Below are 19,994 nucleotides of genomic sequence, written 5' to 3' on the forward strand. Positions count from 1 at the left end.
TTGAGGGGTAGCTCCTTACAGAGTTCAGTAGGTATATACGTGTGTGTGTGTGTATATAATTGTGGTCACTTATTCAGAGTAGCCTTGAGAATTTCACAAGGACCACAAACCTCTGGTTAAATCTATACAAGGAAATGAAAGAGAAAGATTATTTCGTGGACAAACCCAGCAGGCTTTTGCTAGTAGCCTATTGCAAACCTGAATAACTGATAAACGAGTTTTATTGATTCTTGACCCTTAAGGACATATACTTTGAAAAATAAGTTCCAACCTTTTTTTAATTTGCCACTTTTGTAGTGTTTGCCCATAGGCCTTATGCAGCTGCTCTTTCTGAAACAGATTGCTTCCAGAGCATTTAAAAAAAAAAAAGAGGAAAGAGAAAAACAGACGTTTTCTTGACTCAGTGTTTTTAGTCTGCTTTCAGACTGATTTTTCTATAGTTAAGTATAGTTTACATATACATTAAGTTTCATTTAAGCTCTGAGAGGATTTAATCTAAAACTGCAAGATTACTTTATGTCCAAGTGGGTCTATTCAACCCTAAGTTGCTAAAATAATTGTTTTTATTGAAAGAAGGTTAAAAATGTATCCCATTGAAAGCTAGAATGAAACAGTAGATGTTTGCATCATTTTTTAAATCAACAACAAAGACCTTCCAAACAACAGGAATTGGAGCTACTAGCGAGTCACCGGTTGTGGTATCATATCACCAGTGTTGGTGAAATATGTTTGGTTCCAGAAGACAGCTTGGAGGATTAATCAAGACATGAGTATTTTCTCATTGTTCAGTGTTTTCAACTTCGAAGATTTTCGTTAGCAAAGCAAGTGTCTGTGAAGAAGCTGGGATGGTATTGACCGTGAATGAGAAATTTCCAACTCAGCCACTTTCTCCCATTTTTCTTTGCAGCCGTTTGTTATCTATGACATGAACTCCTTAATGATGGGAGAAGATAAAATCAAGTTCAAGCACATCAGTCCCCTGCAGGAGCCCAGCAAAGAGGTGGCCATCCGCATCTTCCAGGGGTGTCAGTTTCGCTCCGTGGAAGCCGTGCAGGAGATCACAGAGTACGCCAAGAATATCCCCGGCTTTGTGAACCTTGACTTGAACGACCAAGTAACTCTCCTAAAATACGGCGTGCACGAGATCATTTACACGATGCTGGCCTCCTTGATGAATAAGGATGGGGTCCTTATATCCGAGGGCCAAGGATTCATGACAAGGGAGTTTCTAAAGAGCCTGCGGAAGCCCTTTGGTGACTTTATGGAGCCCAAGTTCGAGTTTGCTGTGAAGTTCAACGCACTGGAATTAGATGACAGCGACTTAGCAATATTTATAGCTGTCATTATTCTCAGTGGAGGTAAGCTGCTGCTTGCGGTTTTCCGTGAAGGAGCGTGGGGTGGGGGTGGGATGGCTGAATGAATGTCAACTTGCCTTCGCGTGAGGCTTTGTGCCTTTTCCCTCTGCACTTACCGCACTTTCCACACAGAGAGTGCCAGTGGCATAATGCCCTGGGAGTGTCGCTACCCATGAGACATACTGAGAAAGAATAGCAACTGATTTCCTCTCTGACAGCTGTGGGTAACTCAGGTGCTTTTCCTTTATTCTGAAAAAATATTTTTTTCTGGTCAAATCCAAACATGGAAGACAAATGCCCTCTTCTCCTTTTTTTCCCCCCCTCTTTATTTCCTTGTCTTTTTCTGTTCCTTTCCAGAAGGCCAATCTATTTTTCATTTAAGTAATGCCATGTATAACTTTGTGAGACGATGCTCACTTGCATAGAGAAAGTACCACTGTGTGTGTGTGGTCAGATTATGCTCCAGCGCCACCATCAGCGAGGTGTTACTTTGAATCGCTTTTGCAGGTTCAGGGATCAAAGAGCACACATCTGCTGACCTCTGCCTCCTCTCCCGTGTGGAGTCCTCTGACAACTGCTCTGACCGTACCTCGGTGAGGTAGTTAGCTGTGATCAAGAATGCAGTCCCAACCAGAGAACTCCCAACAAAGAAATAAATTGAGTTATGTAGGCATTCTTTGTACTTTTGGCCTTGCAAGGGCATGATCTGATTAACCAACTCCGAAAGCCAGGTTTTACACTACAAGCTACTTTCACTGGCACCTCATGGGTTTCCAACTTGAGTAGAAGAAAGTTTTAGTGTCATCTCTCTATATAAAAATTGTCTTCAGACAATCAGTTTTTATTACTTAGGTGGACTTAGGGCGAAGTTTTTTGTGGGTGCTCTACAGAATACCCCCTGTGCATGAAAACTGATGTGTAGGGGGACAGTGGTCCTTTAGATGTAAGTTGTGTGGACTAGACTGCATGTCGCAAAGAGCAAGGCCCACTCCGTAGTCTTTTGTTGTCCAGTTACTCGAGAGCAGAGTGCTTCTGAAATCAGATGCGCGGTGTGTTAGTAACGAGAAGAGCAAGTAGCAAGTACTCACTGAGTACTTGCTGTGTGCAGTCAGTTTTCTAACCACGTCACACACATTCATTTAATTCCCACAACCCCAATGAGGTAAATACTCTTTTGCAAATAAGGAAACCAAAGCCCTGAAAGGTTCATTAACTTGGCCAGAATCTCCCAGACAGCAAAGATGGAGTCAGGATGATGAACCAAGGTCACCTAGGTGGCTCCACGGTCTACACTGGCAGCCCACGTTACATGACCAGGGTGCAAACAGACAATGGCACAGTGCAGATTAACTCTGACACCACAAGCCCTTTGTCATGTGATGGTTAATAATAGCAAAACTACGCTATCCGACGTATTTTGAGACCTACTTCTTCAGTTGACCCTTGAATCTCTGGAATCTGTGATTCATTCAACGAAGAATGAGATTCCAGTTTATGTTAGGTCCATTGCGAAAAAAAGATTCAATTTTGAACAACCAGGTCAGAAAACAAGTTGGTATTGTTTAGCTAATATTTTAAGGCCCATTTTATTTTTATTGAAATATAGAAATATAATTATTAACATGTGATCTATTTCTAAGATTTTTCCTAATTATACTATGTATACCATGTTTATGGGCTTCCCCGAAGCTCAATGGTAAAGAATCTGCCTGCAATGCCGGAGGCACAGGTTCAGTCCCTGGGTGGTAAAGATCCCCTGGGGGAGGGCATGGCAACCCACTCCAGTATTCTTGCTGGAGAATCCCTGGCGGCTACAGTCCATTGGATCACAAAGCATCGGACGTGGTAACTGAGCACGTACCATGTTTATTTTCCTTTTTACACCTAATCATTTCTCATGTCATTAACAATCTTAATGTTTTTCTTAATTTTAAAAATAAGAGTAATATACGGTCATTTTTTTATTCAAAGGCTATAGAAAGGTGTAAGTGAAAGGTAAAGCTCCGGATCCTCAAAATAAAATAGGATTAACAAAGGTCTGTTTCTCCTACCAAAACGCTTCTGTGCCTGTGCTGACATATCTGTATGCTGCCGTTTAAAATTTGTTTTAATTGAAGTATAGTTGACTTACAGCGTCGTGTTCATTTCTGCTGTACAGCGAAACGATTCAGCTGCGTGTGTGTGTGTATATTTATGCCTTTTTTACTCTTCTGCATCATGAGTTGCCACAGGATATTGACCATGATTCCCTGTGCTATAGAGCAGGACCTACTGTCTGTCCATTCTCTAGGTAACAGCCTACGTCTGCCAACTCCAGCCTCCCACTCCATCCCTCCCCCATGTCCTGTCTTTCTTGGCAACCCGAGGTCTATGCTCTATGTCTGTGAGTCTCTCTCTGTTTCACAGAGAGCTTCACTTGTGTTGTATCTTAGATTTCACGTGTAAGTGACATCCTGTGGTATTCCTCCTTCTGATTCTCTTCACTTAGTGTGACGATCTCTAGTTGTAGTGGTGTTGCCGCAAAGGGCATTGTTTCACTCCACGGTAAATACGAACCACAGCTTCTCTGTCCGCTCATCTGTCAACTGGACGTTTAGGTCGTTTCCAAGTCTTGACTGTTGTGAATAGTGCTGCTGTGAGCATAGGGTGCACGTATCTTTCTGAATTAGAGTTTTATCTGGATATATGCCCGGGAGTGGGATTGCTGAATCATGTGGCAACTCTATTTTTAGTTTTTTGAGGAACCCATACTGTTTTCCATAGTGGCTGCACCAACTTACATCCTCACCAACAGTGTAGGAGGGCTCCCTGTTCTCAGCACCCTCTTCACTATTTGTTACTTGCAGATTTTTGATGATGGCCATTCTGGCTACTGTGAGGCAATGCCTCACCGTGGTTTTGATTTGCATTTCTCTAATGTATGCTATCAATTTTAATGACAATAACATATTTCATTTCATAAAAGACCATTACATGCTAAATTATCTCCCTACTTATGTATAGGTTGCTTTATATTATAAGAGCAAATTATGGTTGATTTATGTTATAGAAAATTATGGAAAATGTGTTCTAAATTCTACTGCAGTGATTCTTCTTACATATAAATGTCTGTTAACATTTCAGATTATTTTCTCACTCTATAAATTATCAGAAGTAGAATTGCTGAATAGATGCCCATGAACATTTTTAAATCTTTTGTTTCATTATTGCCAGATTGTTTTTCCATAAAGTTTGTGCCAGTTTATATTCATTCCTACCACAGATATTAAGGGAGCCATTTGAAATGAGCCATTCCAACATGCTTGGTTTCTATCCAGGAAAGATTTAGGCAAGAAATAGTCATGGTAATTCAGGCCTTTTTGAACCTGAGCAATGTTGTTTGATGGGCACGTGAGAGGACAGTATAATTTCATCTAGAAAAATGCCATATACTCCGCATGACACGCAAACTAGATTATTTTTTAAAATCATTTATTCAGTTAGGCCTTTAAAATGTGTATGAATTGGTCAAAAATAGCTCTGAGAATAACTTGATTTAATTTGATAAATACTGCAGACTTTGGCTTTCAGTTATGAAAATTAAAAATGGTATCATTTAAATGCCGGTGCTGTATAAATGAGTTCCTTTGAGCGTTCCCCAGACTGTCTTCACAGTAGCCAGTTTCCAGAGTTCATTGGATCCTCACAATAATGAAAAGAAATCTGAAAGTAGCTGCCAGTCATAGAATCTTAAAATCATATACATGTAGTTATAATGAGAAGAAAACCTGTGAATCATTTGAGACTTCTTTAAAAAAAAAAAAAGAAAGAAAAACTTAACCATTGGCCCATTGGCAAGTTCCCATATCACAAAAGGGAAATCCTTCTCTTCCCTGAGCAAAGTTTTATTTTGTCAATGAAGTCAGCCTCTGGGCACTAGGTAAGAATGGATTAACTGGACCCCATGTTTGCTCAACACCCAGGAACTCAATTCCCTCATTTAGTCAGAGAAGCTGGTGGGTAGAGGCCAGAGAAAGAGCTGCTCTGGTCATTCTGGACCCAAAGACTGGATCCCAATGAGATGAGCTTCCTGGTCATCTGTAGATGGTGAAACCACCATCCCAGACAGTGGTGTGTTTGAGTACACCATGTAATTTCTCATACAACATATAATTTCTCAATTCCCATCCTGGGTTTTCCAAGGGAAGATGTTCATGTAAGCAAAGAGGCTTTGACAAGATTCTGATCCTACCTGTTCTTAACAAGAGGGGTTATTTTCTCCTATGCGGTTTGTTCTGAAGTCTGCAGATAGCTTCAGGGACTCGAGAGAGGAGTGTTATGGGCAGGGAACCTGGTGACCTCCTTCTAAGCTGGCCTTGAGACTCACTCACAGAAGAGCTTCGTCCAGGTCAAGGTCATGACCCTAGACTGAAGGGGGGATGGGCATTATGTAAGAGTGGGGTGGTGAGGAATTGGGGAGGTTAAGAGTGGGGGATTCCCCAGAGGACCCAAAGGGGGTTTTTGGATGAAAGTACCTGAGTTTGACCCAACTAAGTATTTGCTGGGGAAACTGGAGTTGCAGTAGTAAAGATCACGGCCACTCAGCTTCAGCCCTAGAAACTGCTGATGCCGTTAGATTTGGTCCTTAGATTGGCCTGGTGTTCAGCATCTCTACTATGTATGCACCTCTCAGACCAAGCTCGCTGAGAGAGATGACCTAGTTCTTCTCAGAATTTCCTCCTCTCTCCCTCCTTCTCCTTCGAGCTTCAGGCAAGAAGAACGAGACTAGAGAGAACCACATTCCCCGAGCCGAAGCACAGCACTTTGTCCCTTACTTTCTGTCACTAGGTCCCGACAGTTCTGGATCTTTATTCTTATTCCATAGAGAGAGAAGAGAGAGTCAGAGATGAAAGGGTTGTGTCTAAGAACTGACAACTCGTGAGCAGTGAAACTAGAAGGGAAACAAACCCAGGCATCCCGACTGTCACCTCCCCGAGTTCCCTCTGCCACTTGACTGGCAGATGTGGTGAACTCCCTCATCGGGTCCGTGGCCCCAACCTGTGTTCCCATCTCTGTTCTGGAGCCCTGGGCCCAGAGTCCGGAAGCAAGGCTTCCTCGGCAGTCATGATAAGGGAAGAGAAGGAGCAAGAAGCCCTTGCTCCCTCTCGTCTCACTGCCTGGATGGGTGGCGTCAAGAGTAATAAAACTGCCTCCAGCAAGGGTATGTTTGCAGCTGGCGCCACAGCATCGTGCCAGGCACACCAGCAAACTCCCCAAAACCTACCAGCAGCCAAGGCCAAATGGAAAGCTCAGGACACTCCACTGGACACTTTGCCCCCCCTCGGGCGTTTGCTGTTTGGTGGAGAAAAAGCATAGGAGGGTTCCAGCTGGAACTCGGCAACAGGAAAAAGCTCTTTCTGTTAATTCAAAACAGTTTGGAATCCATCACAGTTCTTCCCAAACTTCCACGATATGGGGGAGGAACGTCACTGGATTTTACAATATATTTCTCGAGGCAGATTGTCATCACCATCCTAATGACAGAGAAGCTGTAAATATTGGTGCAGGAGCCACAGATGGCAAGTCACCCGGCCTCCCCATTTACCCTCTTGGGTCTGGCTCAGTTATGCAAACCTCCTATATAGCGGCTCCTCCTGTTTCCAGCCATTCCAGTCATGTTCTTTCTCCACGAAGCAGTTTTGGACAGCTGCTCTTGGAGTGAATATGTGCTTTTCTCCTGCAGAGTGGGCAGAGAGCACAGGCTACTAGGGAGAATTCTTCATAGCTATACATCTGTAGGTGAAGGAAGAACTGATACTCTGTGACACCTAGACCACTCAGGTCAGTACACTAGAGCTCTGTTTATATCCTTGGTCATGACTTACATGTGTATAGATATGTGCTTTAAAAATAATTATTTATTTGTGGCTGCACCTCGGGGCATGCAGGATCTTAGTTCCCCAACCAGGGATCAAAACCATGCCCCCCTACATTGAAAGGGCAGAGTCTTAACCACTGGACTACCAGAGACATCCCATAGATGTGATATCTACGTTTTAGTTTGTTGGAATTAGAATCAGAGCACAGAACCCAGCCCAGAATAAGTACTTAATAAATGCTTATTGAGTGAACAGTGATCAAATATTACTAATAAAGAGCTGCCATCTATTGACCACTTCACTGTGAGCCAGAACAGATGGTAAGCACTTTACCTACATCCTGAATCTTTAATTTTCCCTGCAATTCTAGAAAATCTCTCACTTATCCCCATTTTACAGATGGAAAAAAATAGAAGTTTAGAACTGCTTTAGATTAGGCAATTTGCCCCACGGTCACAGAGCTCCTAATCAGTGAGGCCAAGGTCAGATCCACCCTGACCTTCAAACAGATGCCCTTAACTGCCACTGCCTTGTGTGTGTTGAGATGTGGAACCATCCCAGTTACTTACCTTGGTCTTGGAGTTCTTTGGCAGAAATTACCATTTCCCTGTTACCTTCAAGTATTTCAATCAAGAATTTCCAGGTACAGTTCAAACATCACTTCCTACTATCCAGAGCCCTTCTCCAGACACCATTTGTTCCCAGCTGCCTCCCAAAATTATATCTCCCAGGTCTGAGGACTGCTCTGGGAAGGAGTGGACTCCCGTGTTAACCCCGAGACTGGAGCTGGCTCTTCCATTTGTCCAGGTAGCACAGCATCCCCGTTCGCAGAGCTCCCTGCAAAAACTGACCATAAACTTGAAGTACCCAAGTAAATATGTCCCAGTGTGGTCAGATAGCATCTTACAGCAGGTTCTGATAGAGAGGAGTGGTTGCAAGGAAGTTTGTGAGAGAAATGTAAAACTGTTCAAATACCCGTCAGTAACTTACTGTCTTCCTGAGCATCCAGATGTCTGCTCTTCCCATTCCTTGTACAGCGAGCACCCCTCTCCGGAGGACCACGGACCCACGGGTCCAGGGTGGGAGGGCCTCTGGGCTTGTGAGTGTTGGCTCTCCTCCCCACCCCTAACAGCCCTCCAGAACCTTGTGGTATTGACAGCTCATGTATAATCCTTTCATTTTAACTGCAGAACTGTTGTTTCTGCAAGTTAGAATGGACAGCCCCCCTCTCTTCTGGAATAGAAGACGAGGGCAGGTGCCTGAGCAGGCCTGTGCTGTTCTTGAGGAAACCCCAGCTTGGGGGGTTGGGGGGGCCCTGATTCTCCACCAGTGGTCCCCATGCCTTCTTTGTCTGCTGGCATCATCCTTACTAGTTAACTGGGAGGAGACAAAACCAAAAATAGTTTAAAACTGAGATACTATGAATACTGTGAAGACCAGTAGGGCAGATTTCTTCCATTTTGCTGTGACAGTTAAATATTCATCTGCTTTATCCGTATGAGACATAGGCTGCTACCTAACGGTAAAAGTTGTTTTTTTCTAACTGTTCTCTGTAATGTTGAGAAAAAACACAGACATCTGATTTCTCATGTGACTGAACCTTGAGCTGGACAGTGGAAGAGTGTTGATTACATGATTCATATTCCCCATCTGGGCCACGGTTGTGTCAGAGAGTAATTGCTTTCATTTATTAATTGGAAAATATCGACTGGGCACCTGCCCTGTGTCCACATGGCGTGTGACACTGCTCCCTTCTCCTGGTAGTCTGGTCTCCGCACTGTGCTGCCGTGACCAGCAGGCAGACCCTGTCAGGTGGCCGAGATGGCTTTGAATGATGACTCAGTGTGGGTTATCTAGAAATGTCCCATGGAGGGTTTGGTTTCGGCAGAGGGAGGCATATTTATATAAGTTCTCAACTGGCACCCAAATTCTAAAAACCAGAGACCTCGGGGTTGAGGGGGGCAGGGAGGAGAACACACTAGAGTCATCTGAGGAACTTAAACCACACACACTCACTCACACACACACACTCACACTCACACACACAGTCACACACACACACTCACACACACACACACTCACACACACATTCACACAGTCACACACACACTCATACACACACTCATACACACACACTCACACATTCACACTCACATACACTCATACACACACATTCACTCACACACACACACTCATACACATTCTCATACACACTCACACACCCTCTCACACACCCTCACAACACTCTCACACACATTCTCATATACACACACATTCATACACACTGACACACACACACACACTCACACATACACTCACACACACACACATTCACCCACTCACACACATTTACACACACTCACACACACTCACACACACTCATACACACACACTTACACTCACACACTCACACACACACACATTCACCCACTCACACACACTTACACACACTCTCACACACACTCATACACACTCATACACTCACACACACTTACACACACACTCACACACTTACACTCATACACACTCACACACACACACACATTCTCATACACACACACACACACACACCCCCTCTCACACACCCTCACAACACTCTCACACACAGGCTTTTGTCATTTGTAGCGGAACACTGAAGCATCTTTATCTCTGACTGCTTCAGAAATAAAATCCCCTCCCAACCCCAGGCCCCATAGGCTGGGATCATTCGCCGTGGCACTTGACCTCAGAGACAGACATGGGCTTGAAAGCCAAACTGCTGAGTCATTCCCGTCCCCGCACTGACATCTTGGAAGAGGCTCAGTCAGCCAGTCAGTGGGCCACTTTGGGGAGCACTTTATCATTTGGGGTTCTCACAATTTATGGTTAAACTCTGGGTGACCCCAGGCAGCCTTCCAGACTGGCACAAGCTCGCCGCGACACTCAGATCCTCTTTGAGTGAGGAAGAGTGAAACCGGTGCCGGCTCCAGAGGCCAGCATAGGTGGCGAGGGGAGAGAGGCTGCCTGGGGTCCCACCCGCCACCCCTCATCTGTGGACCAGGAGAGGAGGGAGGGGCGGTGGGAGGCTGTGGACCCCCCAAACCCCCTCACTCCACCACTTACTAAATGTGTGATTGCACACATTTACCTGCCAGAGCCTCAAACTCCTTATCAGTTCCCTAAGTAAATAACATTATGTGAAGCCTCTGGCATGATGCCTGGGACATGGTTGGCACACATAAATGCTCCTTTTCCCTCTTCCCTTGTGTGATATAATTTAAAGTAGCTCCATGCGATCCTGCCAGTCAGATCACTTGAAATTTCACTAATAGTCTTTCTTAAAATCCCTTCGTACCATATAAATACTCCTAGGGAGATATCAGCTAATCTCTTTATCAGCTATCACTTTAAGGGGATTAGCTGTGGATTGAGAACAAAACCCCAAGGGAGAAAGATACTGGGGAGAATGGGTGAGGGGAGAACTCTGGGCCCTACTGGCCCCTGAAGGAGGTACGGACCAAGCAGGAGTACGTATATGTGGTGGTGGCAGGGTGGGGGCGCAGGGGGGAGAAGCTGCAGAATGCTGTAAAGTCTGGGGGGATGTTATGTGGTGAGAGGTCATACTTAGCAGTTGGAGGCCACACCTGTTTTGAGATCACAGGTTCTTCTCAAAGATGTCGGCAAGGACAATGTAGGGGAGGAGGAGAGAGGTGCAGAGAGCTAATTCTTGGCCACCTTCTTTCTTGTTGACTCCCTTTGGTTTGCTCTCAGCACTTCTAGAGGTTGACGAGGCAAGAAAGAGTCACTTGATTTGGAGCGTGAGTGTGTCACGCTTGATGGAGGAGAAGAAACCATTCTCCATCTTTCCGCTCCAGCCTGGTTCCTCTGCCCCCGCTTCCTGGTTGGAGCTGAGGTGGGACACAGAAGGGGCAGAAATTGACCTGCATCCCTGGGCTTGAAGGGAGTCAGTAGCTTCCCTGGTCCAGACTCAGAGAAGGGGAGCAAACCCCAAGGCTGAGTTTCACTTGAATGACCTTGAATGTCCAGAACAAAGGGACCCGAACACCTCATGAAAGGAGTTAGAAAAAGACAGGACTTCCCAAGGGCAGGATTGAAGTCTCCAGCCCCATTCCGTTCTGAAAGAGCTGGAAATAAAACAGGACCCACACTCCCTTCACTGCAGGTGCCCTCAAGAGAGGAAAGAACCGTGAACACAACAGAGGGGGAAGCCCCGCCCACCTTGTTACCAGATGCCTTTGTGTCCTGGGCTGTAGTCAGGGAGGTGGCTTTTGGAGGCAGCAGTCAAGCGTTTTGAGATGAGGGGACTTGGTGTGCATTGCTACTTAAAGGGCAGATGAAAGAAGGTACGACCTGGGCATGGTTTCGTGGTGGTCCTCCCAGCCTCCATCCTAGCCGAGTCACGTGTCATTGCTACGTCCTTGGTGGTTATCATTTGGACACAAAGAAAGCATTCGTGAACTGTTGTCTAACAAGGATGTGTTAGACCATGAGCCCCTTCAGAGGGAGTCTCCCCGCAACATGTGCCTCCACGCCTGACACGCTTGCCCCAGATGACCTGCGTCGGCTCTGTTGTTCCCTTTCCCCGATAGCAGTGATTGACCACGTTTCTCCCCACATCATCCGCTGCTCACACTTCTGATCATCGTAGGCTGGCCTTGCTGGGATTCCTGCCACTGCGTCCCCTGCAAGGTGCAGTCCCAGGAGTGGAAAAAGAAAAGCATCTAGAAGGCAGGGTGAGGAAGGGAGCAGTTAAGGGAGAAAGAATAGGAGAGGTACAGAGAAGACCCGGGCGCGGCAGAGAAACGGGAGGAGCAGAAAGGTAAGAAGAACAGAGGCGTGTTGGACCGTACCGTTATACGAAACAGCTGGAAATCACTAACTTGCCAAGTGTCAGATGCTGCTCCAGGCGCTTTTCATCTCGGGACTCATTTTATCCTCTCGTCCACCCTGTGCACTGGGTTACTGTCAGGTCTCCCATCTTCCAAATGAGGAACCCGAGGTACAGAGCGGTTTAGGAACTTGCCCAGGTTTACCCAGCAAGTAAGCTTTGAGGTTGAGATTCCAGATGCTTCTGGAATCAGTAGTGTTTGCTCTTGGATTCCCGACACCTGGAAGTTTTTAAGAACGACAGTCACACCCCAGGCCAAGTCAGTCAGAGTCTCTAAAGAGGGGAGTCAGGCATTCGTTTGCATGTTTTTAATTTCCCCAGATAATTTCAGTGTAGAGGGGAAGTCAAGAATCACTGCACTCAATCAAGCCCCAGTTCAAATTTAAATACGAAAAGAACACATGTGAAAATTCTCTTAGTTTTTGGTTTTTTTTCTCTTAAAGGTAGATGGTAGGAGGGAGTTGCTACAGGTCATGCCAAAGTTTGCCAGAGACAGATCTGGATGAATGCAGAGGTTTGCCTAGTGGTCCCCATGATTCTGATGGTTAGATCAGGAAAGGACCACAAGACCCCAAGACCATCTCTAAGAAAGAAGTGAATGTGGGCACCGGTGCTTCTTTGTTTCATAATTGTTCTTAAACAGTCTTGCTTACACGCATTCAACTACAAGAATGAGAACTTGCCCCAAACTCCCAACGTGTGTCTGTATCAGGAACCCTTATCTCATGCTCCCGAATTTCTGCTCTGCCAGTAACAGCTCAGAAACCACCCATTTCCCAGCTGCATAGATGCCACCCCTCCCCTGCTTACACTCCAGACACTATCCCTATGGGAACTGCCTCTACCTGAACAAACAGCAACCAGCACTATGTTATAAAGCTCCTTTACCTGACTCCTTCTCACCATGACCTTAAGGAAAGAAACACCACTGTTGTCTTAAAGATTAAGGCAAACCCAGAAAGATAAGATGATTTGTCCACAGTCACATGGAGCCAAGTGGAGGACAGACGGGATCAAGTCTTCAGTTTCCAAATCCACTGCTGTTTAAAAAAAGAAAAAAAGCTCTTTAATGTTGTGATAGTTTCAGGTAGACAGCAAAGGGACTCAGCCATACATGTACACGCATCCGTTCTCCCCCAAGCTCCCCTCCCCATCCAGGCTGCCACATGACATTGAGCAGAGCTCTGCGTACTATATATACAGTAGGCACTTGTTGGTTTTCCATTTTAAATATAGCATCCACTGCTCTTTTTAAGCACACCTGTGTACTTAGGAAGCGGTGGAATAAAGGAAATTGGAGAGGAAGAGGAAGTGAAATGCCAAGTGTGAGCTCCCAAAGAGCCCCACCTCCCTTCACTTTCACCCGCGCTCAGTTCTTTCATTGCCTTTGGATCAATTTACCACTCCGCAGCTATCAAGACTTCTTTTTCCTAAAGGTACTGGATACAATCCTTTTCCGACTTGTCTCCATCAGAAAGCCAATAGGAAAGAACTGGGAATGTCATAACAGCAGCAGTTAGAAAGGAAACAAAGCCATCCACTTCGGCTTTTCTGCACCTTTTTCAGGAGACACCGCCGTGGCCATCTGGTCCTCTAACTAAGACATCTCCTGAGAAAATGTGGGCTAGGGAGATGCCTGGCCCAGGTGGGCAGAGAATTTGAATCTGCTTCAGATAAGCTCTTAACGGAACCAGCTCTGGATAAGATGGGAGCTTTGTAGATTTGCCCACAATCAACAGTGTTCTGTAATCAATTCCAGCACTGTGTGATGGGGACCGGAAAGCTTTCTTTCCCAATTCTTTGCAGCCTGGGGAGTAAGGAACCAGTAATTGACTCCAGCTTCCTTGAAGGTTGGGTCCTGGAGTCTGAGTCAGCACGCACTTTGCCAAAAGGGCTTTCTAGGCAATCTAGGGCTAGTGAAGGGGGGGTCCCTTGACCTTGATCCTCTTCCAGACCCCAACTCTAACCTTCAGCAAGGTGAAGGGAGAGGACGTCAGAAGGTTTCTAAGAGTGATGCTTTAGCAGGCCCTGAGCTGAGGGGGAGGGAGAGGGAAGGGTAAGGGATCCGGGACAGCTGGGTCTGTAGACAGGCTCCACTTTTGTGCTGCCCAACTTAGCTCAATAGGGGTTCAAGTATGAGTGGAACGAAACTGGAAGCAAAAAGACAGCGAGGGGAACAGAGAAGGCCTTGGAGCCGACTGGAGAGTAGGGGGTGAGGGCGAGCCTGACACATCCCTTTTGCTCTTGACCCTAGGGAGGACTGAAGACCAAGGAAGCTGTTCTAGCTTTCCAGATTAGCCACATGCTCTAAGTTTAATGTGTGAGCCTGTTAATGTGCTTTCTACTTGGATTTTGAGTTTATTCCCCCAGTTTCGTTATGTGAATCGTGTAAAGGGAATTACAAATAAGGAGAAAGCTTAGAACTTTCGAACTAGGGTCTTAGAGATCCCCTCTCTAGTCCATTCCAAGTCTTTGCCTTGACTGAGGCCCAGTGAGGGCGACAGTGGGGCAGGTCAGTAAATGGTCCAACTTGCCACTAGAGAAAACATAAATCAGTGGCCACAAAATTTCAGCCAAACTTCATCCGTCACATCATAAAAAAAAACCTTGCCAGGGAGAGGCTTGAAAATCCAAACCAGATCCTTGTCCCCTCATAGAGGCAACAGTTCCATTGCAGTGCGCGGCAGCCAAGTGCTTCCAGCAAGCCCCGTCAGCTGCATCTGTGGCTTCGCTTGTTTGAACTGTCATGATAAATGAAACCCAGTAGATGAACATCATCTCCTCTGCAGAAGTTTTGACCCCACGGATGCTGCTCTGGAGGAAGGGGAGAGGGGCTAAGCAGTCAGGGTGCCCGTGAGCAGAGGGTTCTGCGTTAAGAGTGTGGGGTCCCAGCCCACGGAGGACCACACTGACACCTCCACACAGAGCGCTGCCGCTTGCGACGCACAAGTGTGTGCTGTCCAGGCCCTCAAACTCTGGCACATCTGTTCCGGGGAGAGGACTGGCAGTCAGTTGAACCAAAGGCACCCATCCAGGATCTGCTCTTCCATGAAGTGTCAGGGGGGTTCGTTATTGCATAGCAGCTGTGAGAAAGGATGACTCCTCCAGGGGCGTGAGTCTCTAGGCCAGGACTGAATCATCTGTTTCATTCTCCGAATTGGAGATTCTTGCTGATGGCCCCAAAATTAAATGCTAAAATTAAAAAAAAAAAAAATTACTCCAGTCAATGGAATATGTTAAAAAAGTTAAGAGGTGGGGGGGGGGCGGGGGGAACAAACTACAGGTAATTTTCTGTCAGTAATTTTAAAAAGAAGAAAAAAAAAACTTAGGAGCATGTTTAAAGTTCTGAAAATCCCACCCGAGACCATTCTCACATTGCTCTTCTGTGTCTCACCTCAACGGATAAAGGTTGCTCGAGTTTATTAGATACAGGAAAACCCTATTTCCAAGAGACTTCTTCATTGTATATTGATCCTTCCTTTAGGCTTGTTCACCAACCGGAAGAATTGTAGTTTTCAATCCAGGACTCTTAGCCAGAACAGCCTTCTCACTCATTAACTCAGTCAACTGAGTGCTTCCTGTGTTTCCACTGGAGCCTCAGAGATGATCAAGACATAGTCTCTGCCCTCTGATCGCTCATGGCCAAGTAGGGGAGATAAACAAAAAAATCTGTACCTATAGTACAACATACTAAAAGTTAAGAGTGTCTGGAATCAGATTCAAATTTCAGCTCTGCTGTTTACTATCAAGTGGCAGTTCTTGGACAGGGTTTCTCTCCTTTCTCTAATTAAATCTCCATTTTCCCCTCCTTAAAGCATTTACCTCATGGAGTTATGTGGAGATTAAATGATGTGTTGTATACAAAGCCCTTTGTACAATTTTTGGGAAATGATAGCCACTCAGTAAATGTAATCTCCTAGTATAGTAGCAGTTGAGGTTTTTGTAGGCACTGCACAGTCCAGAGAAAGGGGATTGGAAGAACAGGGGAGAGGAAGGGATGATCTCCAGAAAGGCTTCAGGACATAAGGACACAGGCAGGGTTTTGAAGAGTAAGTTTAAGTCAGTAGGATGATGCACAGAGTTATGACAGAACATAGGATACTTGAAGGACTCTGTTTAGAAAGAGCTTACTGTGGCTGAAGCAAAGAAACAATGATAGATGGAGGCAAGGTGATGAGGGACATTAAAAGGGAAGTAAAAAGTCTCATACAGTGCTTTAGTTTACAGGGAAGGGGAGAAGAGTTAAAAAGAAAAAAGAAGGTGAGTGGCCTTCAAGAGCTAAAATTTGAATCAATATAAAATATCAAGTGAGTATCTTAAATGCCATACATACTCTCTGCACCCCTCTGCTGAGTCTCAGTGAGAGAATCTTGTATTCTCACCACAATGCAACCAACTCAGAAATTAGAAAAAACAGAAACACTCAGCCTTTCCACTTGGAAATCTAAAAACATGTCTCTAAGTCAAGTGAAAGTCACTCAGTCGTGTCCATCTCTTTGCAACCCCATGGACTATACAGTCCGTGGAAAACTCCAGGCCAGAATCCTGCAGTGGGTAGCCATTCCCTCTTTCAAGGGATCTTCCCAACCCAGGGATTGAAGCCAGGTCTTCCACATTGCGGGCAGATTCTTCACCAGCTGAGCCACCAGGGATGCCCATCTCTAAATAACTCTTAGATTAAAAGTGAAATCAAAATAGTAAAACAGACTATTTAGAAAAGAACTGTAAGAGGATGATTTACCAAAGCCTGTGGGGTGAAACTGTTTCACCCCATAGGCTTTCACTCAGAGGAAATTTTAGAGCTTTAAACTCATCCATCAGAAAACAAGAAATACTGAAACTAAGTGAATTAACCATTCAACCCAAGAAATGAGAAAAAGAAGGAAAAAATAAACCTAAAGAAATTTAAAAGAATGAACTAGCTAAATTGAAAACAAAAGGCAGTTTTCAAAAACAGAGTTGATCAGTAAAACCAAAAGCTGTGCTTTTTTAAAAAGCAGACAATAGATAAGCCTCTGGCAAATAAAAATTTTAAATGAGAGGATACACAAAACGCATTCAATTAAAGGAGATATAAATAATAGAGACTCCGACTCTAAGAGAACATTATGTACAACTGTATTCCGATGTAAATTACTAAAATTTTCCTTTATAAGTAGTAGAAAGCCTGAATAAAGTAAAAGCTATAGGAGGAAAGTTAAAGATAGTCACAGATTTACCACCAGCCTCAGATGGTTCTGCAAATGAATTCCAAGAAACCATCAAGGAATAGAAAATCACTATATAGAAATAGAAGGAAAATGTCTCAACTCTGTAAGGCTAGTTAACATTTATTGCCAATAGACAAGGGGTGGCACACAGAAAAGAAGGCTCTGGACCAATCTCACAAATTTCAAAGCCCTAAAGTAAAATATTAGCAAATGAGTGTAAGAGTATAAGAAAATCTATGAATGTAATCCAGTACACTAGATTAACAGAAAACCACATGCTCATCACTGTAGATAGAAAAACTTAAAAACATTTGATGAAATGCAACAAAATTCCTGATTAAAACACTTTAAAACTCTGGGGGAGCCAGGAGAAAAACCTATCTGCCATAATCTAGTAAACATCCTACTTGTGATAAGCCATTAGAAGCATTTCCCTCAATGTTAGGAATAAAATAAGAATGCCTCCCGACACTACTATTATTTAATACCATTTTAGAGGTATTATCCAGTGCAGTATGACAGGAAAAAGAAATGAGAGCTACAAACACTGGAAAAGAAGAGATAAATTTAAACTATGATTATTTGCAGATGTAATTGTCCAAAGTTTTCTAAAAATCCATGATAAAAACTATTTGAATCCATAAGAGTGAAATTGGACTAGATTCAGTATAACAAAGTCAGTCTTTTTTTTCCTAAACATCAGCAGGGATACATTAGAAAATGTGATGAAAAAGAAGTATAGAATTCAAGAAAGCAAAGAATTCTAGAAAGTATTCAAGGATAAATCTAAAAAGATCTACATGAAGCAAAAACATTAAGAACTTAAAAGTAATTTAAACTCACCATTTAAAAGTTCAAATAAGGAAAATATAAAGAAGAAAGTGAAAATTACCTGCAACCTCTCTAGTCAGAAGAAGCCTGTGTTAAAATTTGGTCTGTCCTTCCAAAGTGTAACAGTATTTGAAAATACTGTCTCTTTGAAAATGCATGTGCTATATTAAGCAAAAAGAAGACAAAAGTTTGTTTTCAAAGTGTTTTTAAACTTGTGATAAGAAAGTAAGTAGAGGTGATAAAACATAGACTCATCAGGAAGAAACAGAAGTTGAAAATGAGATTTCTGAATGAGTAGGAACATGCCAGCAGAAAAGTCCCGGGTCTGGGGAGATGATCGGTTTGCCACTGTGTTCTGTCAACTGGTCACACAGCTTTAGTCTTGGCCAGGCAGAGAATGGCCCTGGAAAAGAGCTCTGACAGTCTTGGCTTGCATTCCATTCTCCTTGTATGCAGTTCTTGCCTGCTATCTGCTTACCTTCTCTCCAACACGCTGTTTTAGAACCAAAGGAAAACCAATAAAATGTGAGTCATTGGCTGAATATGCCTCAGATGTGGGACCAGAGAATTTTGTAACTCAACCTCCTGTTCTGTCTTCCGTTTCTGCTCTCCCAGACCGCCCAGGTTTGCTGAATGTGAAGCCCATTGAGGACATACAAGACAACTTGCTACAAGCCTTGGAGCTGCAGCTCAAGCTGAACCACCCCGAGTCCTCCCAGCTCTTTGCCAAGCTGCTCCAGAAAATGACGGACCTCAGGCAGATTGTGACAGAGCACGTGCAGCTGCTGCAAGTAATAAAGAAAACAGAGACGGACATGAGTCTCCACCCACTTCTACAGGAAATCTACAAGGACTTGTATTAGCAGAGAAGTCCGAGCTCACTGGTGACATCTTCCTTCCCAGTTGCACTATTATTTTGAGGGAAAAATCTGACACCTAAAAAATTTACTGTGAAAAAGCATTTGAGAAAAGAAAAGGTTTTAGAATAATAGATCTATTTTATGCATATTGTTTATAAAGATACATTTACAATTTACTTTTAATATTAAAAATTACCACATCATGAAATTACTGGTCGTATTTGAAGACTGAGTCTGTTGTGTTCCCCACCCCATTCTCCAGGATTTTTTTCCCTTTCATTTCCCTTCCCTTCCTTCCATCCTTTTCCATCTTTATTTTTCATTTTCCTTTCTTTCTTAAATACGTGAAACAATGTGGATGGAACTGCTGATCAATTTTCATTCCAACTCAAGTCATTTTTTACTCAAGTTACAACTTCTCTGAACCTTCTGTCTGCTTTAAAAATTACAACTAAGAATGGAACTCCAGGACCAAAAACCGTTCAGGGCATGTGTTTCTTTACCTGGATATACTCATGTGAGGCATATCCTTAGGCCTACCAGGAATTCAGTCTTCTTCCTTAATCACAACCAAGATTTTCACTCACCAGCAGCAGCCCTGTAACAGGATACCAAAGCGTATGCAAAGACCCCAGTGGCAAGTATTAACGGCTAGACGCCGTGGTAACACAGAAGTGTTATAAGACATGGTACCTGGCAAAAGAACTTCCCACTGAATCGAGAAGAGATGAATCCTTCTTAAAAGCAGATTAAACTACATAGTGTGTGCCAGATGGATGGTTCGGATGCCAAGTACTATAGGAGGTCAAAGCAATGAAGATTGAAAACGTCGTGAGTGACTATAAACTGATTCAAGCGGGCCTCAAATATGTGTTGGGCTCAGCGACAGGTAGAGAGTGGAAGAAAAGACATTCTAGGAAAGCAAAATTATAGGAATAACAACATAAAAGGAAAGCAAACCAAAACACGGATGAGGGAAAAGGGCCACGTTC

General features: G+C 44.1%; 1 protein-coding gene across 3 annotated transcripts in view; it reads left to right on the top strand.

Annotated features, from left to right (window-relative positions):
* Nucleotides 1-19,089, top strand: part of PPARG (peroxisome proliferator activated receptor gamma) — a 122,969-nt gene extending 103,880 nt beyond the window's left edge. For all 3 annotated transcript variants that reach the window (XM_052641233.1, XM_052641312.1, XM_052641160.1), the window contains 2 exons: nucleotides 908-1,358; nucleotides 18,758-19,089. In XM_052641233.1, the coding sequence (XP_052497193.1) occupies nucleotides 908-1,358; nucleotides 18,758-19,005 (699 nt within the window). In that variant the 3' untranslated portion in view covers nucleotides 19,006-19,089. The remainder of the gene's footprint in view (nucleotides 1-907; nucleotides 1,359-18,757) is intronic.
* The last annotated feature ends 905 nt before the right edge of the window (nucleotides 19,090-19,994 follow it).

The sequence above is a fragment of the Budorcas taxicolor genome, chromosome 1, assembly GCF_023091745.1.
Source record: "Budorcas taxicolor isolate Tak-1 chromosome 1, Takin1.1, whole genome shotgun sequence".
NCBI classification, from domain to species: Eukaryota; Metazoa; Chordata; class Mammalia; order Artiodactyla; family Bovidae; genus Budorcas; species Budorcas taxicolor.